General features: G+C 38.5%; 2 protein-coding genes across 4 annotated transcripts; both read left to right on the top strand.

The window, feature by feature from the left end:
• The first annotated feature begins 7464 nt into the window (after positions 1–7464).
• LOC127658646 (cytochrome c oxidase copper chaperone-like) lies at positions 7465–11070 on the top strand. Its single transcript, XM_052148029.1, has 4 exons — positions 7465–7565; positions 7959–8096; positions 8183–8294; positions 10812–11070. Exons 2-3 carry the CDS (start codon positions 7978–7980, stop codon positions 8265–8267), a joined length of 204 nt encoding a protein of 67 aa, XP_052003989.1. The 5' UTR covers positions 7465–7565; positions 7959–7977; the 3' UTR covers positions 8268–8294; positions 10812–11070.
• Positions 11071–13317: 2247 nt separating this feature from the next.
• On the top strand, positions 13318–18679 carry LOC127658644 (popeye domain-containing 2). Of its 3 annotated transcripts, none has more exons than XM_052148026.1 (4): positions 13318–13559; positions 13698–14236; positions 15379–15487; positions 15657–18679. In XM_052148026.1, exons 2-4 carry the CDS (start codon positions 13746–13748, stop codon positions 16158–16160), a joined length of 1104 nt encoding a protein of 367 aa, XP_052003986.1. In that variant the 5' UTR covers positions 13318–13559; positions 13698–13745; the 3' UTR covers positions 16161–18679. The 3 variants fall into 3 exon arrangements, with proteins under 3 accessions (XP_052003986.1, XP_052003987.1, XP_052003985.1); XM_052148027.1 differs by having other exon boundaries at positions 13318–14236; positions 15657–16068; positions 17541–18679; XM_052148025.1 differs by having other exon boundaries at positions 13319–14236; positions 15657–16206; positions 17541–18678.
• Positions 18680–18697: the final 18 nt, after the last annotated feature.

Below are 18697 nucleotides of genomic sequence, written 5' to 3'. Positions count from 1 at the left end.
AGACAGATGGCTGATAATGAGAGATGATAGAATTACTTACATTCTCATTGTGTGATAATGACTATCACTCCCATATGGTAATGACAATGAGATTCTTTCTAATGAACACATAGGAGTGCATTAAAGAGAAGAAGACAGGAGTATCATTTTATAGGTCTTTCTGTGGTTTAACTAAAATTTCAGTCATATTTTAAATTTATTATTTATGTGGGGAAAGGATCTGTGTTTCCCATGTGGCAGTGTTTACATTAAAATCAGACACTTTCTGCTTATAACAAAACCATGCAGCTCACTAGAACTTTAGCAAACTGGATACAGTATTTTATTGCCAGCAGGTTAGGTTCTCTTTCTAACATTTGTTTGGTATCTCACTATTGGTAACGCCTCGGGCGTGGACAGTCCTGGAAACACCAATAACACCCAGTCTGTTAGTTGACAGACCAATCACAGCAGTGATGAGGGAGTCCCACCTCCTTTATAAACCACTGTCATAGGTGCCTACTTCATTCTCGTTCTATTCCCCATGAAGATCTCAGCAGGACTTGGAAGTGATCGATTAATAGTTCATCAGGCAAGCCGTTCAGGTACATCACAGAGGGCTTGTTAAAGGTTACTCTATGCTGGATATGCACGAAATGGAGGATCTGAAGATGTTCAGCCCCCCTCCATTCGAGGCGTCAGTGGTGAATCACCTTACCCCCGATTGTCGGGCAGTTTACTCGTCTAATCGCGCTTCATTGCCGGGACGGATGGAGAGATTGTTGGCCTCCATTTACCAAAAGATCTACCAATCTTCAGCTCTAGCTGTAAGGGCTCTTAAAGCTATCTCGCTCCTAACAGCATATCAGACCGAGTTGATGGAGGAGATGGGCCAACAAATTGATGCGGGGCACCGGATGTGGCATTGTGGGAAGAGATCTGCTTTATTGTGGATCTCAACCTACATATGTCAAAAGGGGCCGTCCAGAGCTGCGGTCACAGCATAAGTCTCACCATTGTGGGTGAATGGGCTATTTGGCACGGTCTGTCTGGCCTGTCTGAGAGGGAGAAAATAGATTTCCTCGCTGCCCCAGTGGATCCATAAGCTCTTTTTGGGGCTAGCGTGTCCATAATGTGGCAGCAGTGTGATTTGAGGAAAAAGGATGGGGAAGTGTTCGAGACCTGACTTCCCTGAAAATCCACTGTTCCCCCCGCAGCCATCATGTTTTGGGTTCATATCCCATTTTAGTGGTGGACAATCTGGTTTTTAAACCTAGACCAGGCATCCCCCACCACCCCAGCAGTCAGTGCAGGGAGTAGCACAGCTGAAACAGCCCCAGTCAAGAAGCAAGGCTTTTTTTGCAGCGGCGGAGAACAAACATGGTCTGTCTAACCCTCAGGGGAACAAGAAGAGACGGGTGACCTAACCAGTATTCTGGTTTGGGACATGGAGTGGGTGAACAGCACTCATGGAGTCTCTGTTCCACTCCTCCCTCAAGAAGTGAGTTTGTTTTCTGCCCCTCCAGCCAAGAGGACTTGGAAGGGGAATCAAACCATAAGTTTTGTGTTACACGGTTCATAAACAAACAATTTAATGTGTGTTGCCACCAGTTTCCCCAGTGCCTCTGTTTATATCTCTCCTCTCCTCCCACGATGTCAGAAAAGAGATAGGAGGAAATTTTGCACAAAAACATGGGTGTGACAAAAATTAAAATCTCCTCTGTGCATCCAGGCAGTGGGCCAAGTGTGTGAAAATAAACCACAAAATAATACCAATCTCAGTGCTACAATCCCCAGCTCCGCCACAGTCAGCGAGAGGTCAGTGGGCCCCTCACTGTTCACGCAGAAAGTTGGCATGCATGCACAGTTCATCCCTGGGTTTTATCTATGATAAAACCACCTCTGTTCAACAGTGTGTTAATGTCAACACCAGGGCTTTTACTCCATCCCCAAGAGAGGAGGTCTCAGTCCCATTCTGGAATTGGCATCTACCCATCACACAGAAAAGTCCTAAGATTTACCTATCAGGGAAAATTTTGGACTTTCATTGACTCCAAGGGTCTTCACCAAGTGTGTGGAGGCAGCGCTAATGCTGCTTAGGTTAACGGGTCTCAGGGTGTCTGCTTATCTAGATGATCTACTGCTGTGTGTGCCACCGCAGCAGCAATCAGAGACAGGTATGATAACACTAGTGTCTCATTTAGCAAATCTGGGATTCAAAATAAACTAGACAAAGAGCTGTCTGATTCCCTCACAGAGCATAAGTTTTATGGGTCTCAGTTTGAACTCAGATCAGCATCGAGCGTTTCTGCATCGGATCGATTTGCGGTTGTTTGTCCCTTTTTCATAGAGGCCTCAATGGTGTCAGTTATTCTTTTGGGAGTTTTGCGAATGAGAGAGTTTCAGCATTGGATTGCAGCGCAGCACTTGTGTCCTCACCGTCACTTAAATCGCAGACAGATGCGTCACTCACAGGTTGTGACATGGTGTGTGAAGGCAGAATAGTGAACGGGGTTTGGTCACTAAAGAACGCACACATAATCTTTCTGGAGTTACTGATAGTGTTTCTAGCATTGAAGCACTTTGTACAGTTCCTTCAAGGCCACAATGTCCTAGTCGGTTCAGACAACACAACAACAGTGGCATACATAAACAGACAAGGGGGGGCACATGTTCACAGCGGCTACATAGGCTGGAACAAAATCTGATTGTGTGGAGTGCTGCACGCTTTCTCTCTTTACGGGCAACGCATATTCCAGGAGTGATGAATACTCTATGGGGAACCCTGTCCAGGGGGAATCCTCTTTAAAGAGAATGGAGACTCAGATGGTGAGTCAGCTGTGGGAGAGATACGGGTGAGCTGCCGTAGATCTCTTTGCATCACACAAAATGCTCATTGCTCTCCGTTCTTCTCTCTGACAAGAGACAGTGCTCCTATGGGTGTGGATGCTCTAGTGCATCCTTGGTCAAACACGCTACATTACGTGTTTCCTCCACTGAGTCTGATCATTCCAACTCTAAAAAGAATAAAAGGAAATGGTCACTCAGTCATACTGATCGCCCCCGAACTGGCCGGGGAAACTGTGGCTGGGGGAGATAATTAAACTTTTGAGCACCCAGCTTTGGCAGCTCCTGCTGCACAGGGATTTCCTGTTGCAAGTGCGGGGGGAAATATTTAGCTTTCTCAGCCTCCCTTTGAGCTAGTTGAAAGTATAGAATTAAAGCTCACCTGTGCCTAAGGTGCTGTAAGGTGGATTTGCTAAATTTTCACTTGCCAACTTTTCCTTGCCAGAGGACGAGCGGCGGCTTCTCTGTTTGCGTCCAGTTCGTACTCTACATTTGTACGTGGAAAGAATGATGGCATTGAGGAAAAGTGAACAGCTTTTCGTTCCTTGGGCTGATTCTTGTAAAGGCAGACCATATCACGACAGTGGTTGTCTCATTGGGTAGTAGAGGCTATTATATTAAGCTCATTGTGCTTGAGGCATGGCAACCTGGTGGGTGCTGTTCATAGGCATTTTAGTCCAGGACATTTGTGCAGCTGCGAGTTGGGCATCGCCTCACACTTTTGTCCGGTTTTATAGACTGGATGTCACAGAGCCATCATTGGCTCATTCAGTCCTTGGTGTGGGTAGTCAACATGCCGATGTGTAAAAATAATAATAATAAAATACACACAAATCAACAATAACACAATGAAGCACAAGTGTGTTATTTTGTCCCCACACAAGTCGGTGGACGGTCTGCTTCGGAAAGCATATCTGCAATACGGGAGTTGGCTATATCCCATAGTGAGATACTGAACAAATGTTAAAAAGAGAACTTTAGGTTACTCATGTAATACATTCCTCAAATCAATGACTGACTGACGACTTTCTAGAGAAAGGGATTCACTAGAGAAGAGAAAGCAAGAAGAAATGTTATACCTAATATTTACCTTAAGACATGCTAGTCTATTGCATACTGTGGCAACACAAAACAAACCCAATGTTAAGATTAATTTAATGAACAAAATAGCTTTGAACTGTGAAATAATGGTCCCAAATTAGCAATTTAGCATGATTATTCAAGGATAAGCTGTTGGAGTGATGGCTGCTGGAAATGTGGCCTGTCTAGATTTGATCAAAAATGACCTTTTTCCAAATAGTGATGGTGCTGTTTTTTACATCAGTAATATCTTGACTATACTTTGTGATCAGTTGAATGCCACTTTGGTGAATTAAAGTACCAATTTTCTTTCTGAAACAGCAAAATCTGTACATTATTCCAAACTTGCCACCAGTGTATATAAAGTTGAAGTCAGAAGTTTACATACACCTTAGCCAAATACATTTAAACCCAGTTCTTCACAATTCCTGACATTTAATCACAGAAAACATTCCCTGTCAGTTAGGATCACTATTTAAAGAATGTGAAATGTCAGAAAAATGGTAGAGAGAATTATTTATTTCAGCTTTTTTTCCTTTCATCACATTCCCAGTGGGTCAAAAGTTTACATGCACATTGTTAGTATTTGGTAACATTGCCTTTACATTGTTTAACTTGGGTCAAACATTTTGGGTAGCCTTCCACAAGCTTTTCACAAGAAGTTGCTGGAAATTTGGCCCATTCCTCCTGACAGAATTGGTGTTACTGAGTCAGGTTTGTAGGCCTCCTTGCTCGCACATTCTTTTTAAGTTCCGCCCACACATTTTCTATCGGATTGAGGTCCGGGCATTTTGATGGCCACTACAATAACTTGACTTTGTTGTTCTTAAGCCATTTTGCCACAACTTTGGAGGTATGCTTGGGGTCATTGTTCATTTGGAAGACCTATTAGTGACCAAGCTTTAACTTCCTGGCAGATGTCTTGAAATGTTGCTTCAATATATCAAAAAATTGTCCTTTCTCATGATGCCATCTATTTTGTGAAGTGCACCAGTCCCTCTTGCAACAAAGCACCCCCACAACATGATGGTGCTACCCCCATGCTTCACAGTTAGGATGGTGCTTTTTGGCTTGCAAGCCTCACCGTTTTTCCTCCAAACATAATGATGGTCATTATGGCCAAACAGTAACATTTTTGTTTCATCAGACCAGAGGACATTTCTCCAAGATCTTTGTCCCCATGTGCACTTGCAAACTATAGTCTGGCTTTTTTATGGTGGTTTCAGAGAAGTGTCTTCTTCCTTGCTGAGCAGCCTTTCAGGTTATGTCGATATAGGACTTGTTTTACTGTGGATATAGATATTTGACTACTGTTTCCTCCAGCATCTTCACAAGGTCCTTTGCTGTTGTTCTGGGATTGATTTGCTCTTTTTGCTCTAAACCACGTTCACCTCTAGGAGACAGAATTAGTCTCCTTTCCGAGCGGTATGATGGCTGCATGGACCCATGATGTTTACACTTGCATACTATTATTTCTACAGATGAGCGTTTTCCCCATGATGTCAAGCAAAGCAGCACTGAGTTTGAAGGTAGGCCTTAAAATACATCCACAGGTACACCTCCAATTCAGTACACCTCCTATCAGAAGCTATAGCTTCTATAATCTTCTAATTGGCTAACTGCCTAAAAAGGCTTGGCATAATTTTCTGGAATTTTCCAAGCTGCTTGAAGGCCCAGTTAACTTAGTGTATGTAAATTCTGACCCACTGGAATTGTGATATAGTCAATTAAAAATGAAACAATCGGTCTGTAAACAATTGCTGGAAAAATTACTCGTGTCATGCACAAAGTAGATGTCCTAAACGACTTGCCAAAACATTTGCTAATTTTAAATCTGTGGAGTGGTTAAATTTTTTTTTAATGACTTCAGCCTAAGTGTATGCAAACTTCAGACTTAAACTATACATTTAGAATTTTAATTATATTAAAATATGATTGACTTATAATATAAGTCAATATGAATATATTATATTTTGTATAACATTATATTTTTGTAATATTATTTTCATAGAATCTAACAAAACCTAAAAAACGTTTAAAACTTTATTTTTCAAAAGACGTTTATTTGTTTACCATGTTGTTAGCCCCCTATTTTATTTTTATTTATTTTTTTAAGTTGAATCGTGCTCCCTTAACTCTCTAAACTGTGAGTACAAATTTTGGTTAGAAATGGCTAGCCAGTTTTCCTGAGCAACCACTGGGCGGCACAATGATGATTCTAATGGCCTGCTTTGTATTTCTGGTCTCGAGATGACAAGTAAAACCTGCCAAAACGAGCGATTCAGAGAACAACAAGCATTTAAGTGTTATTTAATGTACAAATACATTTCAGGCTCAGCTCGTGCAGTTGTTGGCTGTCATAACAGCTCATAATAATTAATGATATCAACATAACTAACCTTGGATATCATCCACACACACACACACACACATGTTGTGTTTCCATGTTTTATGGGGACTTTCCATAGACATAATGGTTTTTATACTGTACAAACTTTATATTCTATCCCCTAAACCTAACCCTACCCCTAAACCTAACCCTCACAGAAAACTTTCTGCATTTGTACATTTTCAAAAAACATAATTTAGTATGATTTATAAGCTGTTTTCCTCATGGGGACCGACAAAATGTCCCCACAAGGTCAAAAATTTCGGGTTTTACTATCCTTATGGGGACATTTGGTCCCCACAAAGTGATAAATACAAGCTCACACACACACACTTATCTCGACTCTGTGAAGCATCATCATGTTTTTTGAAAATGTTTACAAATATCAAACATTACACAACCAATTTACGCCAATGCGAGTGAAAACACCGGAGACCGGAAATAAAAAACTGTCGACTCATGGAGTTTAAAAAAAAAAATAAAATAAAATAATAATAATAATAATAATAATAATAATAATAATAATAATAATATATATATATATATATATATATATATATATATATATATATATATATATATATATATATATATATATATATATATATATATATATTGCTTTAATGAAAATACAAAGAAGCCACAGTAAACATAAAATTTAATACATTCCGTCAAAGCTAAATAGCAGCACAAACAAAAAATACGCATAATAAACAGAGGTAAATGAACAAGGGTTAACAGAAAAAAATTAAATAAACAATGTGGATAGCTGAGTTATTATGAGTTTTTGGAAAGATGTCGAGGTTTTTATTATCGACAGAATAAATAATTAAGCATGTGAGCATGTGATTTTAGGTTATTATTTTAAGGATCATTACTCAAAATATCCTTGTTTCATTATAATTGTATTTTATTTTTATGTCAATTCACAAAAGCAAATGGACCAAACGGCAAGTCTTTTTATACAGTGTTTGAGGAGGTAAAATGGGCATAGATGTCATGTCAACATCCCAAAACAGGAAAGCAACCAAAACAAATGCAATATGCTCTTCGTTTAGCATTCTCATATGGCGCATATGTACCCTCACATGAATATCTTAAATAATTAAAAAAAGTTATAAATTTTGTTGTTTTAAACCATGACCCGGAAGTTATCCGACACTTCTGCTTTCACCACAGGGTTATTGTGTGATTTGACAGCTGCAATAGCAGCACGCAGATTATGTAAGGAAGGGCACACGCGAGTACAACACTGTCTGCATTACACAAAGTGAGTGGATATCTACCAGATTATTATTTATTTATTTTACATAGGCTTTTGTGACAGAGTTATTTTTGTGACTACATAAGATTAAGCAGTTGTTGCACACAAGCACAACAAACTATTTCACCAATATTGATCCTGATGAAACAATACACACAGATATCGTTTGTTTTGATATCGGAACAGCTATATTTTATAGTTACTATAAGGTGACATTGTTGGATCTTAAATAAAACATGTATCCAGCAGCTTCATCGTTGAGTAATAGTGGACATGATGTATCCGTTAATATGATGGACCATTTTGGCAAGTTGCTGGTACTTCCTGCAAGTTTTGCGCAGATAATTTTGAGCTGGTTTAGAGCTGGTCAAGTTACATGTCACCTGCTATTCTTCTCAGGCAGCACTTGGAAGTGGAAATGTCGAGCCTGTCTGCAGCCAGTGTTGAGTCTTCACCTGCTATTGAGGGAACAGAGCAGAAGAAGCCTCTGAAACCTTGCTGTGCATGTCCTGAGACCAAGAAAGCAAGAGATGCCTGGTGAGGATGTTATAAAAATTGGTTAACTTTTGCTTCATGTATTACCATCATTGAGTAGCGGTAACATATTGTGTGCTCCATCTCAGCATCATTGAAAAGGGAGAAGAAAGCTGCTCAGACCTCATTGAAGCTCACAAGGAGTGCATGAGGTCACTTGGTTTTAAGATCTAACACAATCATGATGCATTTGCATGGATGGTAAGTCTTTTAGATTGTCTTTTGATGATCAGCAATTACAAAGCAAGATACACACAGGAGGGTCTGTTGTTATGTAATTGTATCAAGCTTTGCTTGAATGGTTCAGTGCATTGAATGTACAAGTACAGTTCATAAGATTAGTTCACCCAAAAATGTTTTTTTGAATTATTTTTATAATTTACTCACTCTCATGCCATCCCAGATGTGTATGACTCTCTTTCTTCTGTTGAACACAAAGATTTTTAGAAGAAAATCTCAGCTCTGTAGGTCCAATCAATGCAAGTGAATGGTGACTAGAACTCAGAATATCCAAAAAGCATATAAATCTCCATTTTCACTTTCACATTCTTCTTTTGTTTTTTGACGATTCACATTCTTCGTGCATATTGCCACCTACTTGTTGGGGCTTGTCAAAGGTGGATATTTATAGTAAAATATAAAAGACTTAAATATTGTTTCTCACCCACACCCATCATATCTCTTCTGAAGATTTGGATTTAACTGCTGAAGTCTTATGGATTACTTTTATGCTGCCTTTATGTGCTCTTTGGAGCTTCAGTGTTCTATACACCATTTACTTGCATTGTATTGACCTACAGAGCTGAAATATTGTTCTAATTTGTTTTATTTGTGTTCAGCAAAAAAGAAAAGAAAAAAAAAAGACAGTTATAAACATCAGGGAAGACGTGAGGGTGAGCAAATTATAAGAGAATTTTCATTTTTGTGTTTAAAATTCGCTTCCAAGTCTTTCTATATCTGTGCTGGATATGCTGTTTTTTCTCACATTCATTATTTTTATCACTATTTTGGCACAATCTTGATTTGACCCCATTTACTTTGTTAATGCACATTCAGAGTCCTGCTGTGCATGATTAATTGGTGTATGTTATTCCAAATAAAAATTTGTCCTAATTTTTAAAAGCAAGAATATATGTCCTTGTAATCTTTTTCAAAAATGTAGTATTATCAGGGTATCCGCGGGGTCTTAAAAAGTATTAAAAGGTGATAAATCAATTTTGGGAAAATTAAGACTCTTAAAAAGTATTAAAAAGTCTTATCACAGCTTTATAAAGTCTTACATTTTGAAAGTATTTTTTCTGAATTAGCTGTCCAACAGTTTGAGTCCCAAAAACATTGTAAAAGTGTGTGAATTTAGTCATTTTTATTAAAAAAACGAACAGGTACATAAAAAACTAGGCTATTGTGGGTGTGTTCGTAAATTGCCTCTGAGAGCACCAGAGCGGACAGGCGGGCGGAAGTTCAAAAGCACAATGTACGCTCTGGCGTTCCCAGTGCGTATTACAACGCACCGAAATGTTTTAAGAGAAGGTTGGTGAACTCATGAACAGAATGGGGAAGTGCAAATTTGCAGCGTACTGAATGGAAATGCCGGACTTCAAAGAGTGGCTGCAGCCAGTCGAGGGGAATGTCAGGGAGGCATATTGTACATTATGCAAGAAAAAAATAAGTATTGTGTCAATGGGCATTAACTCGTTAAAGTCCCACATGTGTTGTGCTAGCCACAAAGCCGCTGCTAGACGCCGAGAGCGGCAGCTCTCCATCGCTAGCTTCTGTGGTAATCGCGTTGCACCACCACAACCTAGTGCCAACGTCGTTACACCACCGACAGTCGCACCTGAAGCTATAGCTACGACCCGGGCTGTCTCTGCTTCCTCATCTTCTGCAGCCGACATCAGAGTGGCTCTGGGCGGCACAGCAACACTGCGTGCTGAGGTGTTGTGGTGTCTCCACACAGCGGAGAAACACCATTCACTGAACTCAAACGGCAGAGGGGAAATCTGGGACATTAATGGCACAACTGATCACGAAGTCCAACATCCTCAGAAGACGTAGTAAAGAAAAACAGAACGAATTGGTCCAAACTGAGAAGCTGCTGGGAACAAAATCAGAAGAACTGAGGCACATGTCAGCATGATTGTTGTTGAGGGTGGAGCAAAGTTTTGTTTTGTTTTTTAATAAACTTTGCTTTGATTTACTATCCCAGCCTATTTGATTTTTTTTGTATCAGAGTGGTATATAGTCTTTATCACAAACTAAAACTGTGAAGTTAAAAGTATCACTGATGTAAATGGTTACAGCTTGAAGTGGCGGTGAGGTATTAAAAAATATTGAGAAGTTCTTGAAAAAGTCTTGAAAAGGTATTAAAATTAACTTCAAGATTCCTGCATATACCCTGATTATGCTCTGCCTCGGTATTGTAACGCCCACTTTCTCGATCCAATCAATTCCCAAAGTCACACCCAACTTTTCTTTATCACCGAGTAACCTGTTTCACTTGGGAATTCGCCAGATTACGGGAAGTAAAATGGGTTTCACGATGACTTTCTTAATGTTCTGATTTAATTGCTGCGCTGTGCAGTGGAGTGTGAATTAAATAAAGAAAAATCTTTAATGCAATTTTAGTTCTCTTAGTGTTGTTGAGAGCATTAAAATGTATTTTTATGAATCAGTTAAAATATGCTTACTGTAACTGTGTCTCTTTCTTTCCGTTTACAGTTTGTGACTGGCTGTGTGAAATGGACCTGGTGTGTGCTTCATTTTTATTTATACTTAAACACTGGAGGGAAGATTATGCAGTACTGAAATTGTTTCTGAGGGAAATATTGTCTTATTTTCTGTCTTTTTCATATGTGCATATTGTTACTTAAACTTAAGATGAATAAAGATCCTATGCAAGATATTTTATGTCCTTCTCTCATCTTGTAAGTTTACTATTCATAAATTGAAATGAAGAGATTTCTATAATAAAATGGCTAGCTACATTTTGTCTTTAGTGCATATTTGAATTACTCAGCCTAATCAATAATTACAGTATCACATTTTTTTTTACTAAATGATTGATGCTGCATTAACAAGTATTGGTTGCTTGAGACCATTTAAATCAATTTAAATAATTTTAAATAGTTTTATTTGGGTTTTTGTGTAAGCATTTACAAATTATTCCTTGTAGGCTAGTCTGAACTTTGTTCCGATTCAAGCTTTCTTCTCTTTTGGATTCTCTGTGCCAGCATTTGGCTGGTGACAGCTGCACTTAACTATGCACGTAGACTTAAAATAGAACTGCTGCTCCCAGCACACTCTAATCTGAGGTCTACTCGCAGAAGAGATTTTATTATGTACGTACACCTGGTGTGAGCAGATCAAATGCAACTCAACATTTGTGTTTTCCACTACAGATTGGGGTTTGTCTTTTTCGGACTGTCTATTTGGACCTTGGTGTAAAAAGCATCTACCCCACACAGTGCAGCTATTTGCACCTTTACATTTGGGGTGTAAAGATGGTGTGAATGTGTACTGTTGTCCTAGCAACCGCGGTTTCTATTCTGCATTTTGACCCACTGATTTCCTGTTTCCACTCTTAATATTTCCTTTAAAGTAATAGAAAAAATGAATTGCAGTGATTTGGTGACTGAGTGCCGAGGAGTGCAGAGTAGAGTTTGATGTGGGGCAGGGTCTGTCGACCACACTCGATCCCTCGTGAAACCATGGTTACTGTAGTAAAACTTTATTTTATGTATTTTATTTGATCTAAGGCAAGGTAAAGGTTAGTATTAGGGGTATGGGTAATGTAGTGTGTCTTTGGGACTCTAAATAAATACACTGCAGAGATGCCCATTCTGTATATTAGTATTTAAATATGGGTGCAAATAGTATCTGACACTATTTGCACAGGGGTGTAAATAGCATATACCATTACTTGCACCAGGGTTCAAATAGCATCTGCCTTTTTCCCCCCACAGAGTTTGTATATCTAGACAGCTTGGTGACTGAGCACCAAATTATTTTTTAATGCAAATATAAATGAAACCTTACTTTAAAGAACATGACTATTCCTATGTATAATTATGTTATAGATAAGAACAAGTGTTACATTAATCCCATGGGCACAGAGAGATTCAATTTAGAAATGAAATGTGTAAATTGGTGTAAATTTTCCTCATGTTGCTTCCTTTCGATCATTATTCTGTTATTTGTATTTACAATACTGTTGAGGTAAACTGAACATACTACTGTTCAAAGCCATATTTAAATCAGATCACACTTGTTAAAGTTATTAGTTTTATGGTATAATAAAATAAATTTATAAATGATTCATATGCACATTTGCTGCAGACAAAAAAGCCTTCTCTTGTTAACTGTCTCTCTCACATGTGCGCAAACACACATTTTGGCCCAATGCCATGTATGGATGTGGCTTTGGAGAGTAACCATTGCTCCTTATTGGCCTCTACAGAGGGAGGACCCTACAAGTACAGTATACACATGTACTGTAAGATGCCGACTACTGCTTCGCTATCTTGCTTATACGTTTCTGGGTGAGTGATTTCAGCGTGCTTGACTACAGTGACTAAATTGTAAACAGGCTTGAATATTACTGAAAACAATAATATAGACAAAGACTGTGTCTGAAAACATTTCTATCTGCATGCCTCTCTTGCAGGGTGGATGCTAATTATGTTGTACATTATTTATCATGGCATCTATGTTAGCTGTCTACCTGGTATCAAATTTCTAAATTAATCATATCACAAAATCCTATTTAATTGAATGTCTCCTAATAATAAACAAAAGCAATAAAAAAGTTATGACAGGAGTTATTATGACACTATTGCTTAGTGGCAGAATGGTGTAGCCCATTAATAACAAGCAGTTCCTGGACAAAGATTTGTAAAACTACAAACATCGACTGTTTGGAGGGGGAGGTAAACAGTGTTACATGCCTCCCCTGTTATTTTATCGGACTCAAATTATCATATATGCCCCCAATAGCCTTTAACCCACCTCCCCTTAAATGCCATTACTATAGGAGAGCTGGAATACACTTTACTGTTTGATAGTGAACAAATGAGAGTTGGTGACATCTGGCAGAGCTTTCATGATCTTCCCAAATGTCAGAATGCTTTGCTTAGTGTCACTTGTTATCATAATCACTCTGCCTGGCAATCATTGTGTTATGTTAAGTATCAAGTCTGTTTTCCGTCGGTGGCTCTTTCCTCCTAAGGTTTCAATTCCAAACATGGTTATCCTTCTCTGGGTCTCTCCCCCGCCTCTACTGCTCCATGTTTCCAACAGTCTTCAATCCAGTAAGGCAGAGTGAACAGAAGCGGAGAAAAAGGAAACATTGTGGGGCTGATGTTGTAAAATTCAGGAGGACTAGTGAATGCCAGTGGAATTCAATGGAATGGAATTATGCAGCAGCCTTTATTCCAACTGTTTTTTAAAAAGTTTGAACCAAACTGTAAGGTGTGTATTAGTTGTTAGAGACTAAGGGAAATTAGTCTTTTTATACATGTTGTTAGTTTTTTATTTGTAATCAGCTTTTTTTTTTTTAAACACCTTGTTCTTATAAACCACTACTTTTTTTTTTTTTTCTTGATTCAGTGTTTTATGAATTCTTTTGATTGAGTCGGAGACGCAAAAGACAGAAACATGAATGTTGGCGACTTTTTTGGCACTATAATTTACAACAATACACTTTGCGATGGATGGACCAACAACACTGAAGGTGCCATCTACCATCTGGGAAACACCATTCTTTTTTTGGGGTACATGGGAGGCAGTGGAGCATATGGGGCTCTGTACATCTTCAGTTTCTTGGCTCCCTCCTTCCTGTGTCTGGGTCTTTGGGGCTGGCTGACAGTGTGTGGCCTTGATGTCTTCCTCTGGAACATGCTGCTGATGCTGCAGTGCTTGGCACAGGTGTGTCATCTGATTTTTCGGCTGATGCAGGATGGTTTAGCCAATGAAGAGCTTTCTGCACTGTACACAGCTGTCTATCTGCCACTGGATGTACCTGTGCAGGTGTTTAAAGAGATCACTGCTGCATGTGAGAACAAAGTGCTCTCTCTAGCGGCTGAGGAGACATATGCTGTGGAAGGGAAGACACCCATTGACCAGTTGTCCTTCCTCCTTTCTGGCAGGTGAGTAACAGAATGCACCTAGTGATTTATCATAGATAGTAATAGACATGCGGTATTGTTAAGTAGTGAGTAGTCTTGTGTTGGCACAAGGTATCACTCTTAACACCCTAGATTAATAATTTCATTTATAACCCTAATGTTCAGTTGAGACTTGGATTTCAGCAAGTAAAAATCCCATTGATTTTCTCTATTGGTGAACTGATCTTACAATAAATTATAAACCTTTAAAGTCAGACCAATCATGAGCTCTGAGGTTAATATATGGTTTGATTCTGTTGAAGCCATCTGTTCACTTTATTTTAACTTCATTGTTTAAAAGTCATTTTCAATTGCGGAATTCCTGGTGAAGAACTAAAATATTCATGATCAGCCAATCAGAGAATCGCCGCTGACAAAGCCCGCCAAACAAGCCCCATATTGTCACCACCCACTTCCATGGCACACTGTGAATGACACAATCGTCGGTCTCCCTACACTCTTTAAACTATTTGTATATTTGTATATATATATGAATATTTTGCAATACTTTTAAATATATGAATTCCACACATACTGTATAATCAACAACATTAAATTAATACTTTTATATTTTTCCACTGTTTTTAATTCTATTACATCATTCACAATGCTTCATGTGTTTGTTTATTCCCTCATGTATATCCAGATGATAAGTACTAAGTCGTGTACCTTTGTCTTTTTCTTAAATTTTCTAATACTTTTTTTGCTTCAAATCAAAGTTTGTAATAGAACTTAGAACTATTACCTAGAGGAACCAAGAATGCTGAAAAAGTGGGTGGGCACTGTTGTGATCTATAGACAGTTATTTTTAAAGCATAAACTTTCTATTTTGTCACAAATAAGGAATATACTTTTCAGAAATGTCACTATTATCCAATATAGTAATATTGCTTGAATTTGACCCTGGCAAAACACACAATGAAACAAATCCAAGTGTTTAAGAGCTATTAAAAAGGGTCATGGTGTCTCTTAGACCCCAAACAGAACATGACGGTTAATGTTTCTAGTAGCAGTTTATTCTTAGATTTACGCTGTAACTTGCGTTTTGTTCTACCAAATAAAACAATTAGTCAATCCACAATGTGAGGTGACATTAAATGGATGGCTCTTTTTTTCTTTTACAGGATTAGAGTCTCCTTAGAAGGTCAGTTTCTCCATTATATCTTCCCTCACCAGTTTCTTGACTCACCAGAATGGGAATCTCTTAGACCAACAGAAGAGGGGAACTTCCAGGTATGATATCTTACTGTTTTTGTAATTAGAAACAATTGGATTGACCCCATCATGGATGGCAAGACACTTTGTCCTGTGCTATTGAGCAAAATGATGCAATGTTCATACAGTCATTAAATATTATATGCTCTAAACTCCCCCTGATCATTTTGACCTGCTTTGACCTCAGGTGACACTAACTGCAGAGACAGACTGCCATTACATCTCTTGGCGCAGACGTCGGCTTTACCTTCTACTGTCCAAGGATCGTTACATCGCCCGACTATTCTCTGTCATGCTTGGAAGTGACATCGCTGACAAACTCTACTCACTCAATGACAAGCTATTTGCAAAGAGTGGTGTGCGCCTTGATATTCGTCTCCCCAGTCTCTACCATGTTCTTGCCCCCTCACCACAGGGCAGTGAGGGCGGCAGTGCTAGCTCACCACCCCGGGGAAGCCAAGAAGATCCTACAGTTGTCAAGGTTGATCCAACACCTAACCAAGGCTCAGATGCAAGAAACTCCAAGCAGAATCAGGAAAAGGCCCCTATGCCCAAACCCCTGCACCAAATGTGGCCCTCAGACACAGAGATGCCCTTTGGTGAGGACTCAACCAGCTTGGTCCTGGAGGACTTTGCTGATATGACAGGCTCTCTAATGGACTATGGGAATGAGAGGGAATATTTGATGTAAAGATTGGGGTGTTGAAGCTAACACACTGGGCCACTTCTTAAGTTATGTAAGTACACACGTAAAGAATGAGGGATGGGAGTAGTCTGAACAGGGCCTGTTTGAGGGGGAGTCTATTATGCATGAAAAGGCACAACTGCACTAATTGACATTGGACTGCATGAACACTTACTAATTGAGAGAATGCAGAGTGAAAATTGTGCATGCAGTTTTGTTGTATTTGATGATTCTTTTTTACTTGCTTTTAGTGTTGTCGGATGGTTTTAGTGAAAGCAATGAAGGAATAATTGAATATGCTACAGAATAAGATAGATTAGCTATATTTTGGGGACAGAAATGCCCCCCCCCCAAAAAAACATATCTTTTGGGAATGTCCTGTAAAGTAAATAATGTTTTATTATTATTATTATAAAAAGGAGTTAGTCTCTAGTAATTAAGGGTCCAAGCACTGAAGTCCTCCAAAATCGTTTATCCAATTCCCACAAAATTTGGTATGTATCACCAAATTGATTTGTCAAATCATTTAGAAGATATAAACCAATAACTGTTTTAATTTTTAATTTTATTTAAAAATTTAAATGAAAATATAAACCTACATCTTAACGCAAATGCAGAACTTAACGAAACTTGGGAAACTTGAACATTATGACATTTTGAGGATACATGCCGAATTTCATTCAATTCTACCCATGGTAATAACTATTAAATTGGGGTAACAAAACAAATCATTATCATTAGCTCAGTATAAAACAATAGACTTCAATAAAAAGTCCCTAGCATGATAGAAAAACAAGCATATGAGTATGTGTGTATTTCTGCCAAGAATTAAAAGGCTTCTTTAGGTGACAGAGAGAGAGAGAGAGAGAGAGAGTTATATTTAGTCCATGCTAGTGGAGTTATGTTGAGTGTTTCTGCCTTGGGATATTTTTGATGTTTCTATGCTTAGGAGAAGGGTGGTATTATTTTACTACATATACTTGTGTCATTGACTGGAAGGGGGTTAGAACGTGGATCCAAACCTGCTAGCACTGTTTATGCATCACTCCTCCCTCTCCGAATACTTGTCCTTGCTAGCCAGGGGCAGATTGCATTTCGTAGGGTATTGGATAGTGGGACAGCTGTGGGAGGAGGACTGTTCTGCTGTTATTGGAGACATGACCTTCACAAATGGTTTGCAAAGTAATGAGATACATGGATCATGTCCAGAAATACAGTCTGCCCTATAGAAAAGAATGCGAAAACTGCACTACTCTACATTTCTCAGTGGAGGGCAGATTCTTTGTTATTGTTGTTTCTTGTTATACATGTACTGATTTATGGGACTTCATTTCGGTGTTCTTATTGACTATATTGCATCCAATTTTTTTTCCATAAATCTAACAGAGGATGACACATCAGGAAGTTTTCCACTTCAATTCCAAAGAGGATGTGCTCCACTGGCCCCTACTGACACCCCTGAGCTTTAGGAATGGCTTCAACACCTTAGAGCATATCATGGCCAGGATTGGAATCTGAACAATTCCTGATCTCATCAACATCAAAACTGTATTTCCTCTGCTGACTGAAGACAACAGTAACAAAGATCAGTAAATAATTAATCAAATATGCATTTTGCTTTGTTTAAGGACAGGGATTCAAAATCCTTCATCAAACCTCTCCAAAACTCACTTTTTTCAGACTGATACTGTGTTACATGATTACACATTGCTGTGAAGAATAGCTGTTTCATAATAATTTGCATTGGCATGTGGTTGTTAGCTAAATCTGTTTGGAGAGGGTGACTTTGTAACGTATATAGCAACAAATTAGGTTTTATAACATACAAACATGTTAATCCAGTTTAAAGCACTTCAGAGTTCACTGATATACAGTATAGACTGATATATAACACTGATTTATAGTTTATTACAAAATTGTGTGCTTTTAATTTTGTATAACACAAGAAATAAGTAATTGTTACAACATCATACACTGATTTGATTTAGATTTAGCTGTAAACAAAGGGACTGTATACTGACCATATTAAGAGTGTATTTTAATGGGGCCAACTGTTGTTTAAGCTCTGGGTTATAATGTTACTTGATATTCCTCTTCAGATGCCATTTCAAAGCAGAGATTAGCCTTATGACTAATTTTCAATTAGCATATTCAGATTTTAATATGGTGTCCAGTATAGTTATGCAGGGTGCAGAAATGCTGAATTTTTGTTGGATTACTCCCAAAACTTTTAATCATGAAAATGCACCAGTATGTTTAGCACATGTGTTACCACATAAAGAACCATGTTCCAAATGACCAAGTTTCATCATAAACAATATTTCTGTGGTTGATTGGTGTCTAAGAAAACCAAAAGTACAAATTCAGTCACATTAAATTCCTCTCTGATATTTGACTATGAAACTCCCCGGAACAGTGCACAAAGAAGTAATTTTAGCAACAAAAGTATCTGAAATCATATTTTCAACACTGTAAGGGCAACATTTTGTGGAGAAATCAAAAACAATAAATACAACTTTTACAGAGTATTTTAAAGTATTTCA

The sequence above is a fragment of the Xyrauchen texanus genome, chromosome 18 (assembly GCF_025860055.1).
Source record: "Xyrauchen texanus isolate HMW12.3.18 chromosome 18, RBS_HiC_50CHRs, whole genome shotgun sequence".
NCBI lineage: Eukaryota > Metazoa > Chordata > Actinopteri > Cypriniformes > Catostomidae > Xyrauchen > Xyrauchen texanus.
Note: the sequence above shows the minus strand (reverse complement) of the source record. Positions and strands in the feature narration are given on the sequence as shown.